Consider the following 22,916-nt stretch of genomic DNA (forward strand, 5'->3'; position numbering starts at 1 on the left):
AAGGTCATGCAAAATTTTAAATTTCAAAGCCTTGGAATTTCTTTTAGGGTATTCTTGGCTATTCTTTTAGGGAAAAGTAAGTCACAGCCTTGAAGCAAAGACCCTTTCTGTTAATATTGTTTCTCTAAGATGCGATAGTACGTTTGCTCCTTTGTGTCTGGACTCTGTCTTCCTGAGCCTTGTTCAGAGGAACAACTAGAGAAGAGTAAGAATGAGAAGAAAAAGTGACTTGTTCTGTTCTCTTCCCTGTTTTGTCTTCACCTCGCCCACCCCCACCCCCAATCCCCCCATCCTCCTTTCATGGGGATTTTGATCTTCTGTTCTGTCCCATAGGCATCCCCTCTGCTCCTCGTGACCTTAGCTATGAAATCGTGGGCTCCACCGTGCTCCTGACCTGGCGCCTCCCCAGGGACCTGGGTGGCCGCAAGGATGTTTTCTTCAACGTCGTCTGCAAGGTGTGCCCAGCCGGGTCCTCGGGGCCCTGCGTGCGCTGTGGGGACAGCGTGCAGTTCGAGCCACGCCAGGTGGGCCTGACAGAGAGTCGTGTGCAAGTCTCCAACCTCTTGGCCCGTGTGCAGTACACTTTTGAGATCCAAGCTGTCAACTTGGTGACAGAGTTGAGTTCAGAAGCACCCCACTATGCCACCATCAACGTTAGCACCAGCCAGTCAGGTAAGAAGACCCCCAAAATTTCCACTTCAGTCTCTCATTTGATTTGCTTTTATCTTTTTAGTCCTGGAGCTTTGTCTTCTTGTGTGTTGTGCCCTTTTTCATTTTGCCCTGCTAGTTCCATGGTTTCACTTCTGCCCTCCTTGTTCCTGCTTTCTCTTGGCAGAAAAACTGAGTTAGCAGCTGGTGTGGTTGCATATGGAGAAGAGTTGTTGGGACAGAAGCTGCCCTGGAGAAGACAGCAGTGGGGGATGCAGTTTTGTGGGTCAAAGTATGTTGCTTCATTGTGTGAGGCAGGGGACACTTGGAGCTTGACGGGGATTTTGTGAGCATCAGCTTGCCACAGCAGCTTTTAGAGAGCATTTCTTCAATTCCTCTTCACCTTCTCTACCTCCTACTCCATTTCATCTTCTTATACTTCAGCCAGTCCTTCTAGCATTTGTCACACCTTCACCTTTTTTTTGTGTCTCTGTTTTGAGACACTCTGTTTTTCCATCCTTTCTTGTTCTCACACACCACCTTTCATTCTTCTCATTTCAGTTCATACTCTAGTGCATTGCAGCAAGTGGTATTTAGTATTTCATCAAATCTATCCACCTTTGCCCTACTGCATATCAAAGTAAGGAAGTGGAAAACAGAGACAGATAGGCACTGTCTAAAAATGAAGATGCAGTTAAAGATACAGATAGGTGCTGTATGACAAGAGGGAATGTACAAAACAATATTTACTCATCACCTAATTATTCATGACCCTGGGATGGCATGTATTAGTGCTGTGCAGTCCTGTGGGTCGTAAAAGGATATGAAAACCACATTTTTTATGATTCCTGGAGAGGTGTTAAATGGAATTCTGAAAAAGAATCCAGAAGGGGATCACTATTCCTGTTTTACTGAAATTGCTCTTGGTTCTTCTGCATGCTATATATTTTCTTCTACCTTGTTCTTGCCTTTTTAGCCTCCCTGTTCTGACAAATGCTTTTGAAATATCATTCTCCTGTCAATAGGAAACAAAATACGTTAAATTTTTTTTGCCTTTTACATGGTAGAAATATTAAAATATGTTGTGCAGTTATATCAAAGGTGTCATGATCCTTGTAACTAGGATCTAAACTGCAGGGATGACTAAACTAAAATACTAGTGGCTTGTGTGGGCTGTCAAAGGAAGGGGAGACATTAAAGTGTTGAAGAGTAGGTCAGACTCGGGGATAGCATACAGAAGGCTTTTATATATATATATATATATATATATATATATGTATATATGGAGAGAAATGGGAGAACACCCATGGCATGTACACCGCAAGTAATTTCCTACTGTTAACAGGTGCCAGGGGTTTGATGTCGGTTCCTTCCCTTTGAAATGTTACCTGACAGGCACCAAGTAGCAGAGCCCATGCAGGGTAACCCTTCCCTCTAAGAGACTGGCTGCAAATGGTGATTAGTTTTTGTTTACAGTCAATCATATAGCTGGGTAATTTGTGTAGTAGTTCCAGGCAGCTTCTTTGGCTTCTGCTGGAGACAGGTAGGTGTTCTATTAACATCCCAAAGAAATCTCCTTCGTGCTTCTCATCTCAGCCTTCATCTATATTTGAGGTAATTTAGTTGAGTAGCTACTTCCTTTGCCTGCCTGGAATCACCAAATCTACCCTCTTCTTTTGCTTCATTTTGACTGTTCTGCCCTCTCCTGTTCCTCCGGATGTCTCTGGGTGTCTCTGTTGGGTGTGTTGGGTATGTTGGGTGTCTCTCTCTAAGGTGTCTCTCCTGTGCACTGAAGCGGTTTCAGGGAGACCAACTTTCTTAAACAGCAATGTGTGCTGAGTGGCTTCTTTTTGTGTTCGGTTTGTGTTTTTTTCCCTTGCTCTTCCTCGAGATCATTATAAGTGAGCTTGAGATGAGCTGCCCTCGATTTGTAGTGACAGCTCATACTAACAAGGCCCTGCTTCCCCTGTCACATGGCCTGTCTCATACATACCCCCTCCCTTCAATCCCTTCAGCAGGTTTTCGCTTTAGCATGGCTTATTGTTGTTGTTTTTGGTGGTGTTAAACCAATTATTATTATTATCATTATTATTATTATACAAGCAGAGATGGACATTTCAGGAGCTTATGTTCTGAAAGAGACAAAGAAGGGACAGGAAAGCATGAAGGGTATAAAAAAAGCAAATGGGAGAAAGACAAGCTTTCACGATAAATGGCTGTAGCCAAAAAAAAAATATTCTCTCCATTGAATTAAAGGTGACCAAAGAAAGATGTTCCAGCTGTGGCAGTTTCTGAATATTCAGCTTACTCATACATCAGTCAGAGTTTTCTCACTTCTTCCAGTTGCTGATCCAAATAATCCTTCTCCCCACTGTCTGCCCCTTTGTTAGAGGTACCGTAGGCAATATTCTGTGCTGGAACATTTCTACTGTTTTCTCTTTCTTTTTCCTGTGCTCCTATTCACTTTCCCACTGTTCATCTGAGTTTGCTTACTCCTAACAGTCTGCTAGCCCTGGCTTCAAAGTATGATAGGATCCTTTGGTCACACAGACACGTTTCCCTGTGGTAGCCTGATGATGGTGTTCCTACGGTTTGCTGACTTTGTGTCTGAAGACAGAATAAGAAGGGCTGGCACTGGAAAACATCCTTTAATGTAGTAAGACTTACTAACCTTCTATAGCAAAAAGGATCTGAAGCCTGTTTGGACAGTAATAACAAAACCTTTCTGGATAGTAATAGTATGACATGCAAATACGATATGCAAGTTGCCAGAAGGAAAATCTGTCCAAAGATGAGGCAAGAGAGAAGGGAATTACTTCCAGATCAGGTCTGAAGTGCTGAGGGTGATTACCTAAAGAAGTGTCAAGATACACAGAAAGATGTTGGGAGGCAATTCCAGATAGCATCAGCTGTGTGAGGAAAGGCTATTATGTCATTGTAGTGGGGTTACACTTCACAGAAGGGAACTTGACCAAAGAAAGCAAAGAACTTAAAATCCAACTGTATTATTAAAAAATATATATATATAATTAAACTGACTAAAAATTTAAACACTATTTTAATATCTTTGAGTGTACTTATCAGGGTAAACAAATACTATTTTCACATCTCAGGACTGAAGTCAGGTTTTCATTTAAAGGATTCTGAAAAGACTTTCTCTGTGCACAGCTGTAACTACCTCTCCATCTTTTTTTCCTACACCTTCCACTGAAGCATGTAGTAATGTCTGTTGCCAGAGACATGCTACTGAACTTATTCATTCAGGCAGTTGTTACATACCTAGAAGAAATAAAGACAGCAGAGACTCAGATGTTGGAGGAAATCCACGTAGACTGTTAAAAGTGAGTAGATTTGTTTTTAACTGAATCCATACATAATGAGAGCTAATGGAGATATGTGAGGATAAAGGTTATGTGACCAGGTTGCCTTGTACCTGTGAAAAGATATGTAGCAGCCTTCTGCATCAGTTGGATTCAGAGTGGTGAGACCTGGTAATACCAGAAATCTATAGAAATGCAGAAATGAAATCTGAAGGCTTGTGTAAGAGGCTGAATGGGGACAAGGACAGTTATGGGTAGTGCCAGGAAATTTAGGAGGACCTGACAGAAGATTTTCAGGTGAAATGGTGTGAGAAGAAAAAAGGAACCAAATGCCAAATATGATTACGGGATTATGAAGGAAAGTGGATGAGTTGCTTGAAGATGTTTTTTTTCCAGAGAGAGATGGAGTCCAGTAGGCTTAGTAGGCAAGACCAAGGACACAGGCAAGGCATTTTCTTGATCAAAACAGGAAAGAAATAAAAAGAGAGCTGCCAAAAACTACTTAGGACCGTGTTTTGCCAGGCTAAAACCAGCAGGTAAAGCAAGTGGAGTGTGAGCTCTGTGTTCATTGTCCTCTGAATGAACTACATCAGCTTTCAAAGTAACAAGCTGTTTGCTTATTTATGATCTAATTGCTAACCCTAAGCACTCGTCAGAGGTCCTTAAGAATTTAACTGTGTTTGTTTTTTCTTACATAGGAAAAATGAAAACACTCTTAAGATTTAATTTTTCCCTCAGTGACATCTGTTGTCACTAAGAGAAAAATTGAAGGAAGAATTCCCTGGGTCCTCCTTCTTGCCCTTCCTGAAGATAGAAGTGACATTTGCTTTCCTCTAGTCCTCAGGCACCTCTCATGGTCACCATGATCATTCGAAGATTATCAAGAATGGCCTTAAAATGACATCAGCCAGCTCCGTGATGGGTGCATCCCATCAGGGCCCATGGAATTATCTAGGTCTGGTTTGCCTAAACATTCTCTCACCTGATCTTCCACCAGGAAGATCTTCCTTGCTCCAGGCTTGCTGTCTGTCTCTGGGACCTGGAGTTCCTAAAGGCTGGTGTTGCTAGTACAGAGGGCTGCGTTGTGAAGACGAGATTCAGTACCTCAGCCTTTTCCATGTCCTGTGTCACCAGGCCCCCTGTGCCACCTGGCAGTGGGCCCACATTTTCTGTAGTCTTCCTGTAGCCACTTAGGTACTTAGAGAAGCTCTTGCTTTTGACATTCCTTGCCAGGTGTGATTCCAGGTAGGCGTTGACTTTCCTAACCATGTCCCTGCATGCTTGAACAGCACCTCTGTGTTCCTCCCAGGTGACCTGATCCTGCTTCCACCTTCTGCATACTTCCTTTTTATATGCAAGTTTAGCTGGGAGCCCCTTGTTCAAACACACAGGCCTATTGTCATTTTTTGCCTGAATCCCTGATTGTTGGTATGGACCGCTTTTGCACCTGAAGCTGGTAGTCCTTGCACAAGCTAGCTCTTTTGGAGCCACTTTTCCATATAGAGCCTTATCCCATGGGATTCCTCCAAGCAGATCTCTAAAGGGGTCACATCTCTCTGAAGTCCAGTGTTGTGAACTTGCTTTTTGCTCTGCTCGCTCCTCTCAGGATCTTAAACTCCACCATCTCATGGTCATGGCAGCCAAGGTTGCCTTCAACCTTCATGTCACCAATGAGCTCTTCCTTGGTTGTGAGAATGAGGTCCAGCAGGGCATCTGCCCTCATTGCCTCCTTTATTGCTTGGGTCAGGAAGTCACTGATGCTTTCCAGGAACTTCCTGGATTGCTTATGCCCTGCTGTGTTGCTCCTCCAGTAGGTGTTAGGGTGGCTGAAGTCCCCATTGAGGATCAGTGCCTCCAAACACGAGGCTATTTCCAGCCGTCAGCTCGGCTCCATTCAGTTTTTCAATTGTAAGCATCTAAGGCCATCGGAGACACCCTGGTGTGGCCAAGACATCTGCCTACTCGGGACTAGCAGATATGACAGGAACAGTAGAACACCCAGCAGCTACTGGAATGCCATCTGGATGACAGAGAGAATCGATACCAGGGGCCTCTCAAATTTATGGGCAACTGAATGGCTCCTTGGGTCTTTGCTGTAGAGTGGGCTGAATTGGTTCCACATATTGTCTTGACTGGGGATGGGATTCAGCTGTCTGTCATGGGTATCTGCATGGGATTGGGACTGAATGTCACATACTAGGGACATTCATGGTCTTCTGAGAATGGCACTTGGCTGTGCGCTGTGTGTGTGGATTGCCACACAGTAGTCTGCACCTCCTTCACATTCCTTTCTTACCTACTATTGATTTGGGATTGTCAGGCTTGCAGACGTATGTTGCTGGTCTGGGCTGGTAACACAGACAAGGACATCAGCTTTACCAGAAAACAGCAGAAACTTTTCAAACATTAGCAACTGAGACAATGTATCTTTTTTGAGGTACTCAAAATATCTTTAAATCCACCTCAGTGTGGATACCCGGGTATGTTTGTCCTGCTAGGTAGAAGAGTTGCAACTGACAGCCCACAAAAATAGGATCTGGGAGCCGTATTTGACTGATGTTTGGACTGCTTTACAGCTTTAGTTAGGTTTTATATGTGCAAGAATTTTCCATACTTCTGCTATTTTATAAATAGTATACAAAAAGCAGTCCTTTTTCAGTTTTCCTTAGGGGTCTAATCTCACAACATGTTGTTTGCTCTCAGTGCATTTGAAATGGGATGGGATGGAACGGAATGGAATGGAATAGAATAGAATAGAACAATTCAGTTGGAAGGGTCCTACAATGATTCTCTAGTCCAACTGCCCAGATTAGATTGAAGTGCACCCTGTTCTTTCAGCTGTCATTAGACAGAGGCCTAGCATGTCTCCATTTATAAACTCCACGTGAAAAGAGCAAAACTAATGAAAGTGACAAGTCAATATAGAACTGGACACTTGTATAAATGCAACGAGCTTTAAAAGCAGTGCTCTTTTATGAACATTTTTAATAGTCATGATGCATACAAACTAAAATACTCATCTAGCACTTCTGTGGCAGCAGAAGTATGGTAGTTTGAGTGTTGTCTTAAGACATACAACCTTGAACTTTGTATTTCTTAATATATTAACACTGGGAGAGTAACTTTGTCTCATGTTTCTGACAGGAAATACATACTTACTCCACCCACAAATACATTCACATTTCACATCACATTAGTCAGAAATTTTTCAAAGGTGAAATCTATATATCTCTTTTTACTCGAAGTGGTGGCACAGCTCCGTGGCCAGTGTTTCATATGTTTTGTCCTTAAAAGAGGGGCAAATACATTTATCAAAATCTGAACTCTGACATAGAGAGGTAGGTTAAAGACAACCTGTCTTGCGTTGATTTGTAGTTATTTTTATTACTGAACATTTGTACTGGTTTAGGCTTTTGCCTTAAGTAGTATCTGCTTATTAGGTATGTATCACTGAAATAGCTATTTTTAATGAGCGGACTGCATTATTCTGAACATCCCTCCTGCCTTATCCTCAGTGATGGAACTACCTGGGCAATAGGGACATTCTAGACTACTGTGGTGCATGGTCAAGAGATACACACACCGTAACTCTGGGTAAAGCTGCTCCAGTGATATTTTTTTTTCTTCTTAAGTTTCCCAATACTTGTAATTCCACTAGTTGTGACCTGCTTCTGCATGCTGCCCGTCTGAGTAAGAGCACCTTTTATTATCATTGCTCTGGTGCAGATTTTGCTGTGCCTACACATACTGTGCACAGTGCCAGCCCAGGTCTTTGCACCGGAGGCAAAAGATAACCTGTCGATGGGTAGCTGAAAATGGATAGCGCATATTACCATCAGAATGGGTACGTTTTGACTATGATGCAGGTCAAATGTGGCTATTTGAGTATTTTTTCCAGGTAGGGGGAAAATTGTGGATTGGAAAGAAATGAGAAAAGTGGGAAGAATAACTGATGGTGGTGGGAAGGAGAGGAATGCAAAGAGGTGGGAGGGCAGGAATGGAGGGGAAATCTAACTCCAGCCATTCTGCAAAATCTTCATTCAAAACGGGAAGGAAGCAGCTCTTCCCTGGCAGGAAAGCTCTGTATTTAGGTTTGCACCTCTCGCTGTGTATGTTTTATGACCTAGCAGAAGGAATTTGAACTTATTGCAATGTTAAAATGTAGCGGAATCTGTCTTGATGGAAGGTTAACTGATCAGTTACCCCATTCTCCTCCCATTATCATTTGAATACAGTGTTACTAATTTGTAACTCTTAAATGCTACCTATGGTACTGGTTATTTACTGCTGTCTTCCATCCTTGCGGCAACTTTGTCATTAGTAGGTGAAGTGATTGTGCAATCCTCTTTGAAAGACCAGCAATACAAGGAGTAAGGATGAAAGCATTTTGTTGTTTATGCTCCTACATTTTTGTTTCATTTACACTTGTAAGTGGTTCCCACTTGCTTGAGCTGTTTGGAGTCCATTTTGTATTCTTTCAGAATAATTTTATCTTGTTACTAAAAATTATACTTTTACCTTTTTAGCAACTAATGAGGGACGAAAATGCTATTCTGCAATTTTTGATCATTTGTCTCTACCTCATTCCTCGCATCAAGGAAGTTTGTTGTGTAAAACCGGTGGAGTTAGGTGGCAGCTTGTCATTGGCATGCTTTTTCTGGAAAATTTAAATGCTGCTGAAGACATCACTTGCATTAGGAAAATGAGGGTTCCCTTGCTGCGTACCTGAAGGTTTCTTGGCAAGATGACATTTTGCTTGCAAAGAGGAAGCAAAACTTGAGAAGACTTTTGTGGACAGACAATTGGCAGGCTGAAGGAGCCTCTTCCAATTATACTGAAACTTTTGCTTGAAAATCTCTTCCTAGAAAGAAACTCATATTCTTTTGTCTTCTGCACGAACCTGGAGAACGTGCATGTGTATGTGTGTGTGTACATAAAAATTCATGGATGTCTTTTGTAGAAGTTTTCATTCTCCAGAAAGCTTCACATGCAAGTGCCTTTAACAACCATACATCTTTGTTCCTGTTCTGAGGCTGTTTTTTGAACTAACTACTTCAGGAAAGGGCCTGCAATATATTAAGTAGGTGTTTTGTACTTCTGTTGTCTTCAGAATATGTGAATGGTGCCTCAAGGAGTACAAAAAACTGAAAAGCATTACTACCCCAAATAGTAGCTTGTTTTGTTTCTCCTTGTAATCTAATATTAGTTCCGTGAACAGTGTTTGAAATGATTAATTGTATTATCTTCAGGCTAACATTTTGTTTCCTTCCTACTGATTTAATGAGTTTCAGGTTAGTGTGAAGTAAGGGAAGTTACACAACTCTCAAAGCCTGGAACTGAACTTCAAACTTTTAGAATAGCCAATCAAAAGATTTCTAAAATTGGTAGACACAAGTTCTTGCTTGCCTTCTGTTTTATGTTCGTGCTTCCAAAGCCATCTTTTATGTTTGATGTCCAGATCCTTGCTTTCTACATAAGGGAAGTTGACATTTTCCCACAGTAATTAATATCTGACACAGACTATAAACACTTGATATCATATTGGAATCAAGAGAGTTAACATCTCTATCTGGGTAGTGTACCAGGCTGGCCGCCTGTTTACCAAATGACAGAAACTTAGCAAGCTACTTAAGAGCAGACAGAAAAACTGTATGTGAAGCTTCCACATGTGTACACTTAACCGTGACCTTTAGGTGCTGGTTCCAGACAGGAGTGCTTTGTTAGAAGCCCATGCAGACGGGACTGCTGTGGTTCTGTGGCCTGCAGAAGGACTGAGAGCCTCAAATGCAGTGGTAGTTTGGACATTTGGGCAATAGCCTTGACTGGGATTGGCTTGAGATCCTAGACCTAGTCTGAACACAAGGCTGCATATTAGGCTGTGAAAATGAAATGCTTTCAGTTGCTATGATCTGCAGCTGAGCTGGCACCACTGAACTGAGGAATGTGTCAAAATATGTTCCTTAACGCATCAGTTGTCAGTCTCCATCTTCTGGTTTGCAACTGTGACCTGGTAGTGAATGACCTCCATTACTCTGATAGCCTTACCTGATATTTTTCCCCAAACAATGATAATCTGGGCGAGAAGCAGAACAGAGGTAGTGTGCTCTGCTTTTGCTCTGACTGCTATCTCATTGTTTGTCCAAGTGTGATCCTAGAATGAGGCAGTGGCACTGAACACCTTGTCATCTTGCATGTTAAAATTGCAAATCTGGCGATCAGAATAATGTTCCAGCTACAGTGTAGAGCATTCCATAATTCCTGTGCATGATCAGTTGGTTGCGGATTTCTTAATTTTCTTTCTGTCCAAGTTGTCAGTGACTGTATCTCCCAGCAGATTAGAATTGTGCCTGGATTTCTTCCGGTTATTTTATGACGTGTTTCATAATTCAAATTGAGGGAAATTAAAGGAGGCACTCACCTACCTTATTAACTCATCATAATATTAATCAATTATAGTTCATTGTTAAGCTTATCCCTTTGCAATCTCTCCTTCCTCTCTATTCCAGTCCCCTCTGCCGTCCCCATGATGCATCAGGTGAGTCGCACTACCAACAGTATCACGCTGTCATGGCCTCAGCCAGACCAGCCCAATGGGATCATCCTGGATTACCAGCTGCGCTACTTTGACAAGGTGAGCAGAAAGTGAGGCAGTGCTGATTGTCACATAGCTGTTATGCACAAGAGGACAGGGTAGCCTTCTGTCTAGGAGATGCACCCCTGGATTCAGATGAATAAGATGGAGAAAAACACTTCAATGATGAACAAAGAGCAAGCTGTAGCAAAACCAGATGTTCATAATATACACTTTGTCTAACATCAGTCCATCTGTGTTTCCCAACTTGGAACCACCTAGGGACAACTGTGGCTAACAACATAATAAGTTTAGCACCAGCTGATACAGGTAACAGTGGAAGGAACTGAAGTTCCCAAATCTGTCTACTGGAATTGGGCTCACTGCAACATTCTGTGGTGTGTTTGTGGAGGGAAGTCCTGTGTCCCCATTTATGCCTGGACAGTCATCTCTAAGACATTTTGGGTGGATTAATGCACTACTCCGTGCACTAAGTGAAAGATGTCTGTTACCTGTTTCTGTCCTGGAATTACAGGATGGCAAGTACAAAGTTGCTCTCCGTTCACAACTTCCATGACTCCTAATCCAACTGGTTTGAGAAGGGGTACATAGGGCTGTTCAGACAAGCTCTCATTCTGTATTCTTGATCTTTCAGGATCGTGTGGGGCTATTTTTTCTGTAGCAGTAAAAGGGCCTGCTATTTGTAATAATATGTCTAACAGCTTCCTGGCTACAGCATTACATGTGTTTTTGCTCTGGATTCTCCTAGAATATGTGAGTTTGGAGCTGGTAGAAAACACATTTTCAGGACAGGCTATGACTTTTTAAATGGATATGCTTAGCAAGGAACCATGGAACAAGGTAATTTTGTCTCTCACTCTTGTTTAGGTCAGAATTGAGGGTCTTTGGCAGAGCTCTGTGGGAAGCCCAGGCCCATGGGAACAAAAAGCAGCAGTGAGGAACAAATAGTGTGTGAGGAAGTCAGGTCTGGAATAGTGGTTGTGGTTGGGAGGCTCTGTAACCGGTTCAGAGAATACTGGGCTGGCATGGAAACTAGCATTCCTCGTTGAGGAGAGCAAGCGATATGTGCAGAAGTCTTACATTCCTTTTTGGCCACTGACATTCACAGGCAGAAGATGAGGATAATTCATTCACCTTGACTAGTGAAACCAACATGGCCACCATATCAAATCTGAGCCCAGGCAAGATCTATGCCTTCCAAGTACGAGCTAGAACAGCAGTGGGCTATGGCCCGTACAGTGGAAAGATGTATTTCCAGACCTTAATGGGAGGTAAGTGCTACTATTTTGTACTCAGATCTGCACATGAGCATCTTTCACTTGCATGTGTTCCTGACTGTTAGATTATCCTCTGGAGGACTGCTACCAGACACTCCTACCCAACTTGTATTTCTGTGTATCGTAATTTGTGTACGCAGATCTGGTCACTCAGAGAAGCTCCATGCTGTCAGAGTGTATTGATTACACTGCCACCGTATTCCCCACCCCAGTCCTTATGGGCTCTGCATCCCCCGACCAGCAGGAGCAGAGTGTGCAGGCAGAACTCTCTTTAAGAGGGTGTTCACAGTACATAGCACTATATCCTGCTGTAGTTTGGAACCCACCTGCCACAGGAAATCATAGAGCTGAATGCTCTGTGAAAGCCTTAAAGACAGAAGAGTCACAGGACATATACCCAGGAGGTTGCCCTCCAGCAGCACCACCTTCTGTTCGTGCAGAGAGCAACATGCCTTGTGATATTCTTCGGTCTGGGTCAGAGGAACTCCCGTAGGTCACCTATGAGCTAAGTTAATAGGGGACAGCGGGATCAAAGCCCAGGTGTAGAGCTAGCCTATACTTACGTGGCTGGGCAGGTGGCAGTGGACTGAAGGAAAGAAATGTGGATTTGGGGGGAGCACTGCCTTTTCAGAAGTAGGAAGGCAGGCACTGGAGTAGCACAGTGACTGAAAGGTAAAGGAATAACCAAGTTGGACATTTGGGTCTGCCAGGACTAGCCTGGGAAGCATAATGGCTGGCAGGGATGGAATTGTGGCTGAGACAGTAGAAGGGAAACTAACAGTTCCTGTCCTCTGCGTTTGTGTATGTGTGTGCATGTGTCTTCCTCGCTAGGGGAGCGCTCGGAGATGGTACAAGACCGACTGCCGCTTATCGTGGGCTCAGCGCTTGGTGGTCTAGCCTTCTTGGTAATTGCTGCCATTGCCATCCTTGCCATCATCTTCAAGAGGTGAATTCCTTGACCTGCTCATGTGCACTGCAGACAGTGGAACTATCTTTCCCCTGCTACATAACCCCGTCCCAAGGGAAACAGCCTGATCTACATTTATCCAGATGTCCTTGAGATGCCACTTTCTAATTAAGGAAAGATCCTGCCCCATTACTTCTATCTGAGGAGCCTTTCCTTTGGTAAACAGCTCATGTACTTAGCTGATGTTTGGCAAGTCAGCAATATGAACACAAGGGAAACATTTTAAAGCTGGTGCTTGGAAGGTATTTAAATGCATCACAGTAAAGAAGGGACTGTAAATCACATTTTAGGCATCAAGCGGAGAATGAAGCAATGTGGTGAAGGAGGACTAGTGGAGTAAGTATTTAGATCCACTTACTTAGAAGTTAGGTACCTTCTTAGAAAGAAGATTAAACACCCTTTAACCAAAGACCAAGCTGAAGAATAATATCTGTACAACCCCAATGGTTCCGTGGAACACTGACTCGTAAAATACAGGCTAAAAAAAGCAATTACCATTTTCCATTTTGGCAAGAAAAAAAGGGCTGATAAGACAATGTAGAGATAGTCTGTTACGGCAAAAAAAGGAGGACAGAAGTTTTAAAGAGAAAGAGAGAAAAGTAAGGGTCACGTTTTGTAGAAGCACAAACATAAACAATGGGGGTTTTGTTATCTGTTGAAAAGGAACAGTCATTGCCCACTCCTTGAATTTGTTGAGGTTTGAACTTAATCCCCTAGATTATCAGTAAAGGATTTCTGTATCCTTGCGCTACTCTGCCTCTGCACAAGAGGGACTTTTTAGCTTTTTCTACTGACCTAAAAAAATGTACAAACTACTTAACTTTAGAAAGTGACATCTAGTTTTAGTTTTTTTCTTTTTTGTTGTCTTCCCTTTTCTACATTTGTTTTCTCCTTCTGTGTATGTTCTCTTCTAATATTTTTCCTCTGGAAAGAAAAGAATTATCAAACACTGTTATATTTACATTGTTGCCTCCTTTTGTAGCTTTGAACTGTTAAAAATATAATTTCTTGTTACATCTGGAAATGTGATATTATGTGCACAACTCAATAAAGCGTATATTTTTCTAAAAACAATAAACCAAACCCAGAATAAATTAATATCGAAACTATGTTGGGGAAAGACATTAATGGGTTTCTGAAAATGTATCTGCATAAAAGGAAATATTGTAAAAAATAGATTCATTTATACTTGAAGGATCATATGAAATAAATAGACAATTATTCAGAAGTGGAGATACCAAATTTCTACTTTAAATTTGTCCTTTTTAAGAAAAGTAAGTTTGAAGATGTAGGATATGAGGAATGCCACATGAAATGACTAGTTCTTTAAAAGGTTGAATATATGTAGAGTCAAATGATAAAATTTTAACTTGTTTCTGCACATTCTTGGTACACATTTTCCAGGCAATATAGTATGAAACATCTATTTTAGCTAATCATTGGATTATTTTTTTTTGTGATGGGAAACCATCAATCTGTCAGATAACCTATAAAAAAACCCCCATGCATGCAGACCTGACTTTCAGATGCAATAGCAGAGTTAGAGTTCTTAGGTATAGGCCCTCAGCAAAGCCAGTCTCTTTCCACACAGAACAGATTTGGAAGGTAGAACTGCCTGCGTTTTTGCAATCTTAGCAGAATTTAAAGAGATAAGCCTGACAAGTATAAATAATACAGTTACCTATCAGAATGACAGAATTAATTATGTGGATAAAGAAAAGCAGCAAATGTCTCGTGATACTCTTTTTTTTCAGATGCTAATTGAGTTATTGGCTAGAAGGTCTTGTGCCAAGACAGCAAAGCATACGAGTTGGCACAAATCCATGCACAGAGCAGGCATACTACAGGGTACCACGGGTTTGATTTACAATCTGGTCTAATTCATATCATTTAGAAAAGATCATAAGCTAGCATGAATTGTACATTTTTGGAAAAAAATATAAGCACTATTGGGAACAAAGGAAGCAACTTGAAAATGTGTTTAGAGCAAACCAAGAGTAGGATGAAACAGAATATCTAGATCATGTGGGGAAAAAGTGCTTGAATCACACACATTTAAGAGGAGAATGAAATATGAGAAATGCCTATGCTGAGAAGGACCTATGCTTACTGGAAATTAGATACATATATGCAGTACATATTACAATAATAAAGACCATACCTGTTTTGATCTGCACATGCAAAAATCACATCATGGGACAGATTTCTGTCCATCTGGCTCTGTGTGGTTGGTTTTGTGTACTGTGCTTATGAAAAGAATAGTCAAAGTAAATGCTGTTAAAAGACCAGGAAGAAGAATAGAAAACTAATCTTTGGGGGAAATTTACACAAATTAAACTTTAGCATAAATGGCTTTTAGAAATTTTTTTACAAACTTAAAAAGCATCACAGGAGATGGGTTAGATTAATATTAAAAAGAATAATTTGTCATAATTAAATTAAATTAAAATGCAAATTTAGCCTGAATAGCAAGAAAATGTCCAAGACAGTAATGTTTTTTTTTCAGGTTAGTGCTGGTGGCCCTATCATTTGTCATATCTAAAGTGGGGATGCAAACAAACAGTGGTGTAAAAGCTACCACACAAAAAACCAAGCATGCACTGCTTACCAAGAGATGGGCAGGATCTTAACACCCATCTTCTATCCCTAAATTCAATGACTCTTTGAGTCTTGCATTGAGATGCCTACCCCATCATCCTGTGAGAGATTCTTGTGCGTGTGTTGACTTTCCTTTCCTTTCCTTTATGTCCTCCAGTAAAAGGCGAGAGACTCCATACGCAGACCGCCTGCAGCAGTATATCGGTGCACGAGGTAAGCCTTCTTGAGCAACTGATGGTGAGGGGCTGTCTCTTCTCAGGACTCGTTAATACCCATGTCTCTCAGGGTTTGATTATGGTGATGTTTTGGGCTGTCCCTCCACTGCAGGACTTGGAGTGAAGTATTACATTGATCCTTCAACCTATGAAGATCCCAATGAAGCTGTTAGAGAATTTGCCAAGGAAATTGATGTGTCCTTCATCAAGATTGAGGAGGTCATTGGATCAGGTAGTGTGAGAGCCTGCAGATTTTCAAATGCCTTTTTGTTCACCTTGAGGCCTGGCACACTACTGGCCTGAAATGAACCCATGCATCCATGCATCCAGTGTCTCAGGATAGCTAACCTTCATTTTTACCAAAATTCATCTTAACCTACTTACCCTTAGATGCTGGCTCCAAACCAAGTTCAAAACACCCTTTGAAGACTCAGAGCTCCTCACTTGAACCCTGAAGATGTAGTCTCCAACCTGAGCCTTCATCAGGAGCTTTACCTTAATCCAAACAGTCCTAGTAACCCTATTTCCAAGCAGCGCCTGGGGTCTTCCACAGTAGAATGCTTTAGTGCACCTGACTAAAATTCTTTACTGTGTTTCCTTACTTGAGGTGTGTTTCTTCCCTCCCTGACAGGAGAGTTTGGAGAGGTGTGCTTTGGGCACCTAAAACACCCAGGGAAGCGAGAATACACAGTAGCTATTAAGACCCTGAAGTCAGGTTACACAGATGAACAGCGGCGGGAGTTCCTGAGCGAGGCCAGCATCATGGGGCAATTTGAGCATCCCAATGTCATCCATCTGGAGGGTGTGGTCACCAAGAGCCGGCCAGTCATGATTGTCACAGAGTTCATGGAGAACGGATCACTGGATTCCTTCCTCAGGGTACCACAACCAGATTCTCCCACAACCGTTACCTCTTCATCTTGCTGTGTGCCTGTATCAGCTCTGACAGTTTTGCCTCCCTTCCTCTTCACTCCTGTCTCTCTCAGTCCTCAGTCGCCCTCTTCAGGTGCAGCAGAAATAACAGCAAGTTAACAGAGGAAGTGGGTTTGGGCCAATGTGGCGAAAATACTCCAAAATCTCACCCGTCATATAAAATTTCCTCATTATTTGAGACTTCTCCAGCTCAAATAATTAATGGTAAAAAGTACTAAATTGTTTATCTTTGTATACAGCCTTCCAGCTCCTTATGGGCATGCACCAAAGTTTGCCTTTCTTATAATATTTTACAGACTTTATTCCACTGCCACTGAATGTTTTCAAGTTTCAACATTGTAATGAAGTAACGAAACTTGTGCTTACTTTTGGACTCAGACTTTCTGGTAGTTTTTTTTAGTAATGAAACATAAATACAGACATTTTTATAGTATAGATGATTCACTTCTTTTCTTCACTGACTCATATGCTAATTCAGCCACAAATGCTGTGGCAAGTACACTGTGATGAGCACGTGAGCCCATTGTGTAAAGCGGGATAGAACCCATTGTAAAGATCTTGAAACAGTAAAAGCAGATTTGTCTGCTACGTCCATTTAGCCATCTTAGTAGTTAAAGAGACTAGGCGTAGGATGCGAAAGGAGGACATGGCCACAAGAAGAGATCTGTGTTCAGAAAAAGGTCACCAGTGTCCGACTTCATTTGAGATTCATTGCTTTAAGCCCACCCTTCCTTTCTTACTTGCTCTCCGTGAACCTTCAGATTTTGGCTGAAGTTAAGATGTATGTTCTCTAACTTCATATAATCCACCTTGTTACCTTGCTCTTTGTTTGTCTTCCCTGTTGGCTTCATGTTCTGTGGTCATAAAAGCCTGTGTTTGCCTCCTCGCAGCAGAAGGAGGGACAGTTCAGTGTGTTACAGCTGGTGGGAATGCTACGGGGGATTGCAGCTGGCATGCGCTACCTTTCAGACATGAACTATGTGCATCGTGACCTGGCAGCACGTAACATCCTAGTCAACGGTAACCTTGTATGCAAGGTGTCAGACTTTGGTTTGTCCCGCTTTCTGGAGGATGATGCTTCAAATCCCACCTACACTGGAGCTCTGGTGAGTTACTTCTATGGAGCAAGTTGCTGCACTGCTGCCAGCCGTGGTTTTCTTCCTGTGCTCCTCCTTGATTTGGTGTACCCTTTTTAGTCCATCTTGAGATCAGAGACACCGGTGAGGTAGAGCCTTCTATCTTGTGGGCTATCTGTACTAAAGAGGTAAGAAACAAAAATAGCTGAATATCTGATCCACTCTGCTGTGCAGAGTCTGAGTGCTGTTCTTTGTGGAATGATAGTGAATAGGACAAACCTCATAACTTGGTTTTAGGTGTTACCTTCCCCAGTTTATTAGCTTCTTACAGGAGATACAAAGGACTGAAGGAGAGGATGAAGTCCTGTACTACCACACTTTGAGGAAACAATTGGGGGTTTTCCTGCAGAAAAGATAACTGGCATAAGTAGGCTTATGGGCTTACAACCAGCCACCAAACGAGCTTACCGCCTGTGAAGCTCTGACACCTGTAATACATCCTACAAAGGGGTGGAGAGTGTAATGGGCAGGTTGAAACTACCATGTGGTATGCAGGGGATGCAGAAGAATTCAGTTACTGAAAAGTGAAGCAAGTTTTAGATGTAAGTCTTTTGAAGAAACAGCACCTGAATGATATTTTGCCCAGCAGGTCATACCTGCAGTCTGAGAGGTCAAGACGGAAAGAGGAAGGGGTTAATGCTAGCCACTCAGGGTACTTGTCTGTCCTTGCTGTTGCAGGTTGGGATTGTTTAAATCGTTTTAGATTTCCAAATGATTGTGACTTTCAGGAGGATTTTACTATCTGGCACCTCTCAAATGGTGCAAAGAAGAACTATGAAATTTAAAATCTGTTACATGACAGGATTGGTAGCAGCAAGGAGGCATGATTGTTTTTTCATCTATATTTGTCAATAGAACAAGGTGGAAACCTTGAACAGAGTTTTAATTTAGACCAACAATGTCTACAAGAGTGCACCAACTGGACAGGCACCCCATGCTTAGAGTTGTGTCATGCTGATCGGTTCAGTGATACCATTGTCACAAATAGTCCTTATGTGACTAATGCCCCGGTTGCTCTCTGACTGCTTTCTAGGGCTGCAAAATCCCTGTCCGCTGGACTGCCCCTGAAGCTGTCCAGTATCGCAAGTTCACCTCCTCCAGTGACGTATGGAGCTATGGCATTGTCATGTGGGAAGTGATGTCCTATGGTGAGAGGCCTTACTGGGACATGTCCAATCAGGATGTAAGTTGTAGAAGTGGTGAGAGTGTACATCTGCTCTCTGTCCTGTGCAATTCAAGTAGAAAAAAGTAATACACCACCAAGTGACTGAAGCTTGTTCGTCTTTTCTTTTCCCAGCTGTGATAAAGTTCTTCTTTTCCTGCAGGTGATTAATGCCATCGACCAGGACTATCGCCTGCCACCACCCCCAGACTGCCCGACTGTTTTGCACCTGCTGATGCTTGACTGCTGGCAGAAGGAACGGGTCCAGAGACCCAAATTTGAGCAGATAGTCAGTGCCCTTGATAAAATGATCCGTAAGCCATCTGCCCTTAAAGCCACTGGCACTGGGAGTAGCAGGTGAGATGAGGATTTAATGCAAAATAATAGGGCTTGTCTCTTGGTAGGCACAATGAGGAAAAGAAAGCAATAAATAAGACTATAAAGTATTTTTTCCAACCCTCTCATCTGAGACAGGGAACAAGTAGGAAGGGAACAAAAAATGAGGGAGAGAGTTGGAAGAACTGTATGTCCTGATTCACTTATTGGGTGGTGAGGAATTGCAAGTGCTGGATGTGAGAGGAGATAAATCTCTTGATGGGGTGCATCAAGGGTGAATGAGTGAGGGATCTTAGGGAATGGAGGGATGCATATGGATGCAGCTACACAAGATATTCTGTGATTACACAATGCTGTGTGATCACAAGAGGTAATGAAGGAAGAAAAGACCTTAGCTTACGGAGGGAAGGAAATCTGTAGCTAAGACTAATTAGAACTGTAGCTTGCATCCCATATTTTCCCAACAGCATTTTGCAGCCTGATGGAACCAGAGTCAGGAGGTCAGCAATGGCAAAATCTCTTGGGGGGTAAATGGCACCAAGATTAGATAGTTGTTGGGCTGATGACAGTATTACAACCTGCTGGCCTGGAGGGTTTTACCCCATAGTTATAAACCTTGTGTCAGTGGAATATACTCCACAGCTGGGGGAGGGCAAAAGTATCTAGTGATGCCCATTTTACAAAAACAGCATGTAAAGAAAGTTACAGCTTTGGGGCAGATTCAGGTGATGGGGAAAAGAGCAAATGTCATGTATAAACAGTCATTTATTTGGCCTTTTACTGTGATTTTATCTGATGCAAGTTGGAGCTGAAAGAACACATTCATTGTCTCATAGGTTACTTTCTGATCCAGGGAATGCATCTAGGAGAGGGAGAGCTAGTCACAAAGGTTAAAAGCTATAAGGTCTCATCTCTGCCTTAGAAACTGCCTCACTGCAACTCTTTGCCCAGCTAATAGGTCTAGACCTAGAAAGTGTGGGAAGATTTGGGGCAACAAGAAGAGAATGTGCCTGAGGGAGTATAAGACGGGAAGGAAGGATCAATTTTGTGGGGTGGATGGATTGTTTTCTGACAGAAAAGGGAACACAGGTAATCTAGAAACAGGGCATCAACATGTAGGACTTTAGGAATCAGGGCATGAAGAACAAATATTCTTCTCCATTCTGTGCTCTTGCATTTTCTCCCTCTTATAACTCTTACCTTACTAGTATGGTCAGTGGATATTGATAACTTGGTTTTTTAGAATGTGCCTCTTTTGCAGACCATCTCAGCCTCTCCTGAGCAACTGTCCTCCAGATTTTCCTTCACTCAGCAATGCCCATGAGTGGTTGGACGCTATCAAGATGGGCCGTTACAAGGAGAATTTTGACCAGGCTGGTCTGATTACATTTGATGTCATATCACGCATGACTCTGGAGTAAGTAGAGAGGCAGAGAATTTAGTCAGGGCTATATGAAGAATATGTACACATGGAAAATGAGAGGGAAGCCAAAGCAAAGTATCTACTGCTTCTTACATCTTATTAGGTCCTCTGGCCCCACTCCATACTGCTGTATGTTTGCAACTTGTTTCTATAAGCACTAATACTGATCCCACAGACACTACAACACATACTGTCAGTGTTGCAGAGAGGCTGTTACATCAGAGTGCTCATGACAGCTACCACAGGTAGTAACCACTTGTAAGGAGATGTGCAGAACCAGCTGTACGATATACTGGTTTGAAGTGTTATGTAGAAGACAGGAGACAGGAAAAGGAACATTGTTAGGATCATAAAATTGTTTGGATTAGAAGGGACTTTTAAAGATCATCTAGTCCAAACCCTCTGCCATGAGCAGGGACATCTTTCAGTAGACCAGGTGGTTCAAAGCCCCATCTGACCTGACTTTGGATGCTTCCAGGGATGGGGCATCCACAGCTTCTCTGCACAGCCTGTGCCAGTGCCTCACCACCCTTCCTTATATCCAATGTAAACCTATTCTCTTTCAGTTTAAAACCATTGCCCCTTGTCCTGTCACTACAGGCCCTGGTAAAAAGTCTCTCTCCATCTTTCTTGTAACTCCCCTTCACATACTGAAAGGCTGCAAGAAGGTCTCCCTGGAGGCTTCTCTTCTCTAGGCTTAACCACCCCCACCGCCCTGCCTTTCACTGCTTCTTTTTATAACATAACCTGCCAAAGTTTTGCCAGCATCCCCTCCACCCAGATGAATTTGCCAAGCAAAAGCAGAAGCCTTATCAACTGTTTCTCAAAGATACACATACGCATATAGCTGTATGCGTATAGCTGTACACATATATCCATACACATTGATTTGGATACAGTGAGATGGATGGGGACTGTTCAGGAAAAGCAGCCCATTTTAACACCTACCACATGTTCTGTTCTCTTGCAGAGATATCCAGCGTATTGGCATCACACTTGTTGGTCACCAGAAAAAGATTCTGAACAGCATCCAGCTCATGCGAGTCCATTTGAATCAGCTTGAACCAGTTGAAGTGTGATGTTTACACCATCTTTATTCCACTAGTCCCAAACTCTGGAAAGTTTCTGGGGGAATTCAGAGGGATTTTCACTGTAAGAAAAAGAGATTTCAGTATGCTACTTGAAGACTTTATGCACCTTGAGAGTGCACACTACATCTGTTCCATGAACAAGCACGAAGCCTTGCCGTGATTTGAAAGCAGAGCTAAATAACTGATGGCATTTAAATGTGGCTGATGTCATATGTTGGGAATGGGCTGTGGGAGGGAAGGTTCGAATAGGAGGTGGAATAATAACTTGGACAGATCACAAGCACCTGATGCCTCTTCTCTGCCAAAAGAAGGCATCAAACAACTTCACAAAGCCCTCAGCAGGCTTTATTTGTGGCTGGGAGCCCAGCAAAGCTACAAAGACATAATAAAGGCAACAAAAAAATTACCATATTTTTTTTCCGAAAGAATGCCATCATGGTGTGAGAGATTATTGCTCAGATGGAGATGAGCATCAGGCTATCAATTGGTATGCCAGCTTGGTCTGGAACTCAAGTTCCAGTTAGTGCACAATATGTGGTAAGCAGGAAGACATGCCACCTGGTGAAGAGGCTGAGAGTAAAGGGCTCAAAAATTCCGTGTATTTCATGTGCAATTCTTGGGTCTGCTCTGTGATCCAGGAGGGAAACTTACTAATCCTTTCTGTTGACACAAGGAACAGCAAGCCCTTGGTGCTATGCAACTCTATGGGACTGCAACAGAATGGAATGATAAGGATTCCTAGAATCCATCCTACTGGATCTGCAAATGGAGAGGTAAACAAATAGGTTCTAGTCCTCACAAGCCCTTTCTTGAGAGGAAAGGCATAAGTTGTGATATTCTGAAATCCTGAGCACCCAGAATTTGGGTTTTGTTCTCTTCTGACCCCCTTACATACATCAAAGAGTATGACAAAAAAATCTGAAGCCCCTTGCTTTTGAAAAATACTTCCTCTTTTTCTCACCCTAGCCAGCTACATCAGTGGGCACAGCTGGTCGAATATTGTTTCTGAAGAGAATGCAGACCTGCAGTAGTCACCTCCAAATAAACAATTTTAACAAAGGAGGCGAAACTCTTTCACAAGTTCTTGTCAGGACTGATCAGGCAGGGTACCAGTCCCACAAGCTGCTTCAGCCCTTACAAAAGGAGTAACAATGTCCATGGGATCAACTGCATTGTCTGGTAGAGGTGCATGAGGATGACCAGAATGACAGAATTTAT

General features: G+C 42.5%; 1 protein-coding gene across 5 annotated transcripts in view; it reads left to right on the forward strand.

The window, feature by feature from the left end:
- The window catches only part of LOC121088532 (ephrin type-B receptor 5), a 68,270-nt gene extending 45,977 nt beyond the window's left edge, over nt 1-22,293 (forward strand). For 4 of the 5 annotated variants that reach the window (XM_040594780.1, XM_040594779.1, XM_040594783.1 and 1 more), the window contains 12 exons: nt 334-672; nt 10,475-10,599; nt 11,669-11,831; nt 12,669-12,783; nt 15,560-15,615; nt 15,730-15,849; nt 16,249-16,496; nt 17,441-17,656; nt 18,720-18,869; nt 19,012-19,205; nt 20,446-20,601; nt 21,578-22,293. In XM_040594780.1, coding sequence (XP_040450714.1) covers nt 334-672; nt 10,475-10,599; nt 11,669-11,831; nt 12,669-12,783; nt 15,560-15,615; nt 15,730-15,849; nt 16,249-16,496; nt 17,441-17,656; nt 18,720-18,869; nt 19,012-19,205; nt 20,446-20,601; nt 21,578-21,686 — 1,991 coding nt within the window. In that variant the 3' untranslated portion in view covers nt 21,687-22,293. The remainder of the gene's footprint in view (nt 1-333; nt 673-10,474; nt 10,600-11,668; nt 11,832-12,668; nt 12,784-15,559; nt 15,616-15,729; nt 15,850-16,248; nt 16,497-17,440; nt 17,657-18,719; nt 18,870-19,011; nt 19,206-20,445; nt 20,602-21,577) is intronic. The other variant, XM_040594781.1, reaches the window with a different exon arrangement.
- The last annotated feature ends 623 nt before the right edge of the window (nt 22,294-22,916 follow it).

This window comes from Falco naumanni, chromosome 5 (genome assembly GCF_017639655.2).
Source record: "Falco naumanni isolate bFalNau1 chromosome 5, bFalNau1.pat, whole genome shotgun sequence".
NCBI classification, from domain to species: Eukaryota; Metazoa; Chordata; class Aves; order Falconiformes; family Falconidae; genus Falco; species Falco naumanni.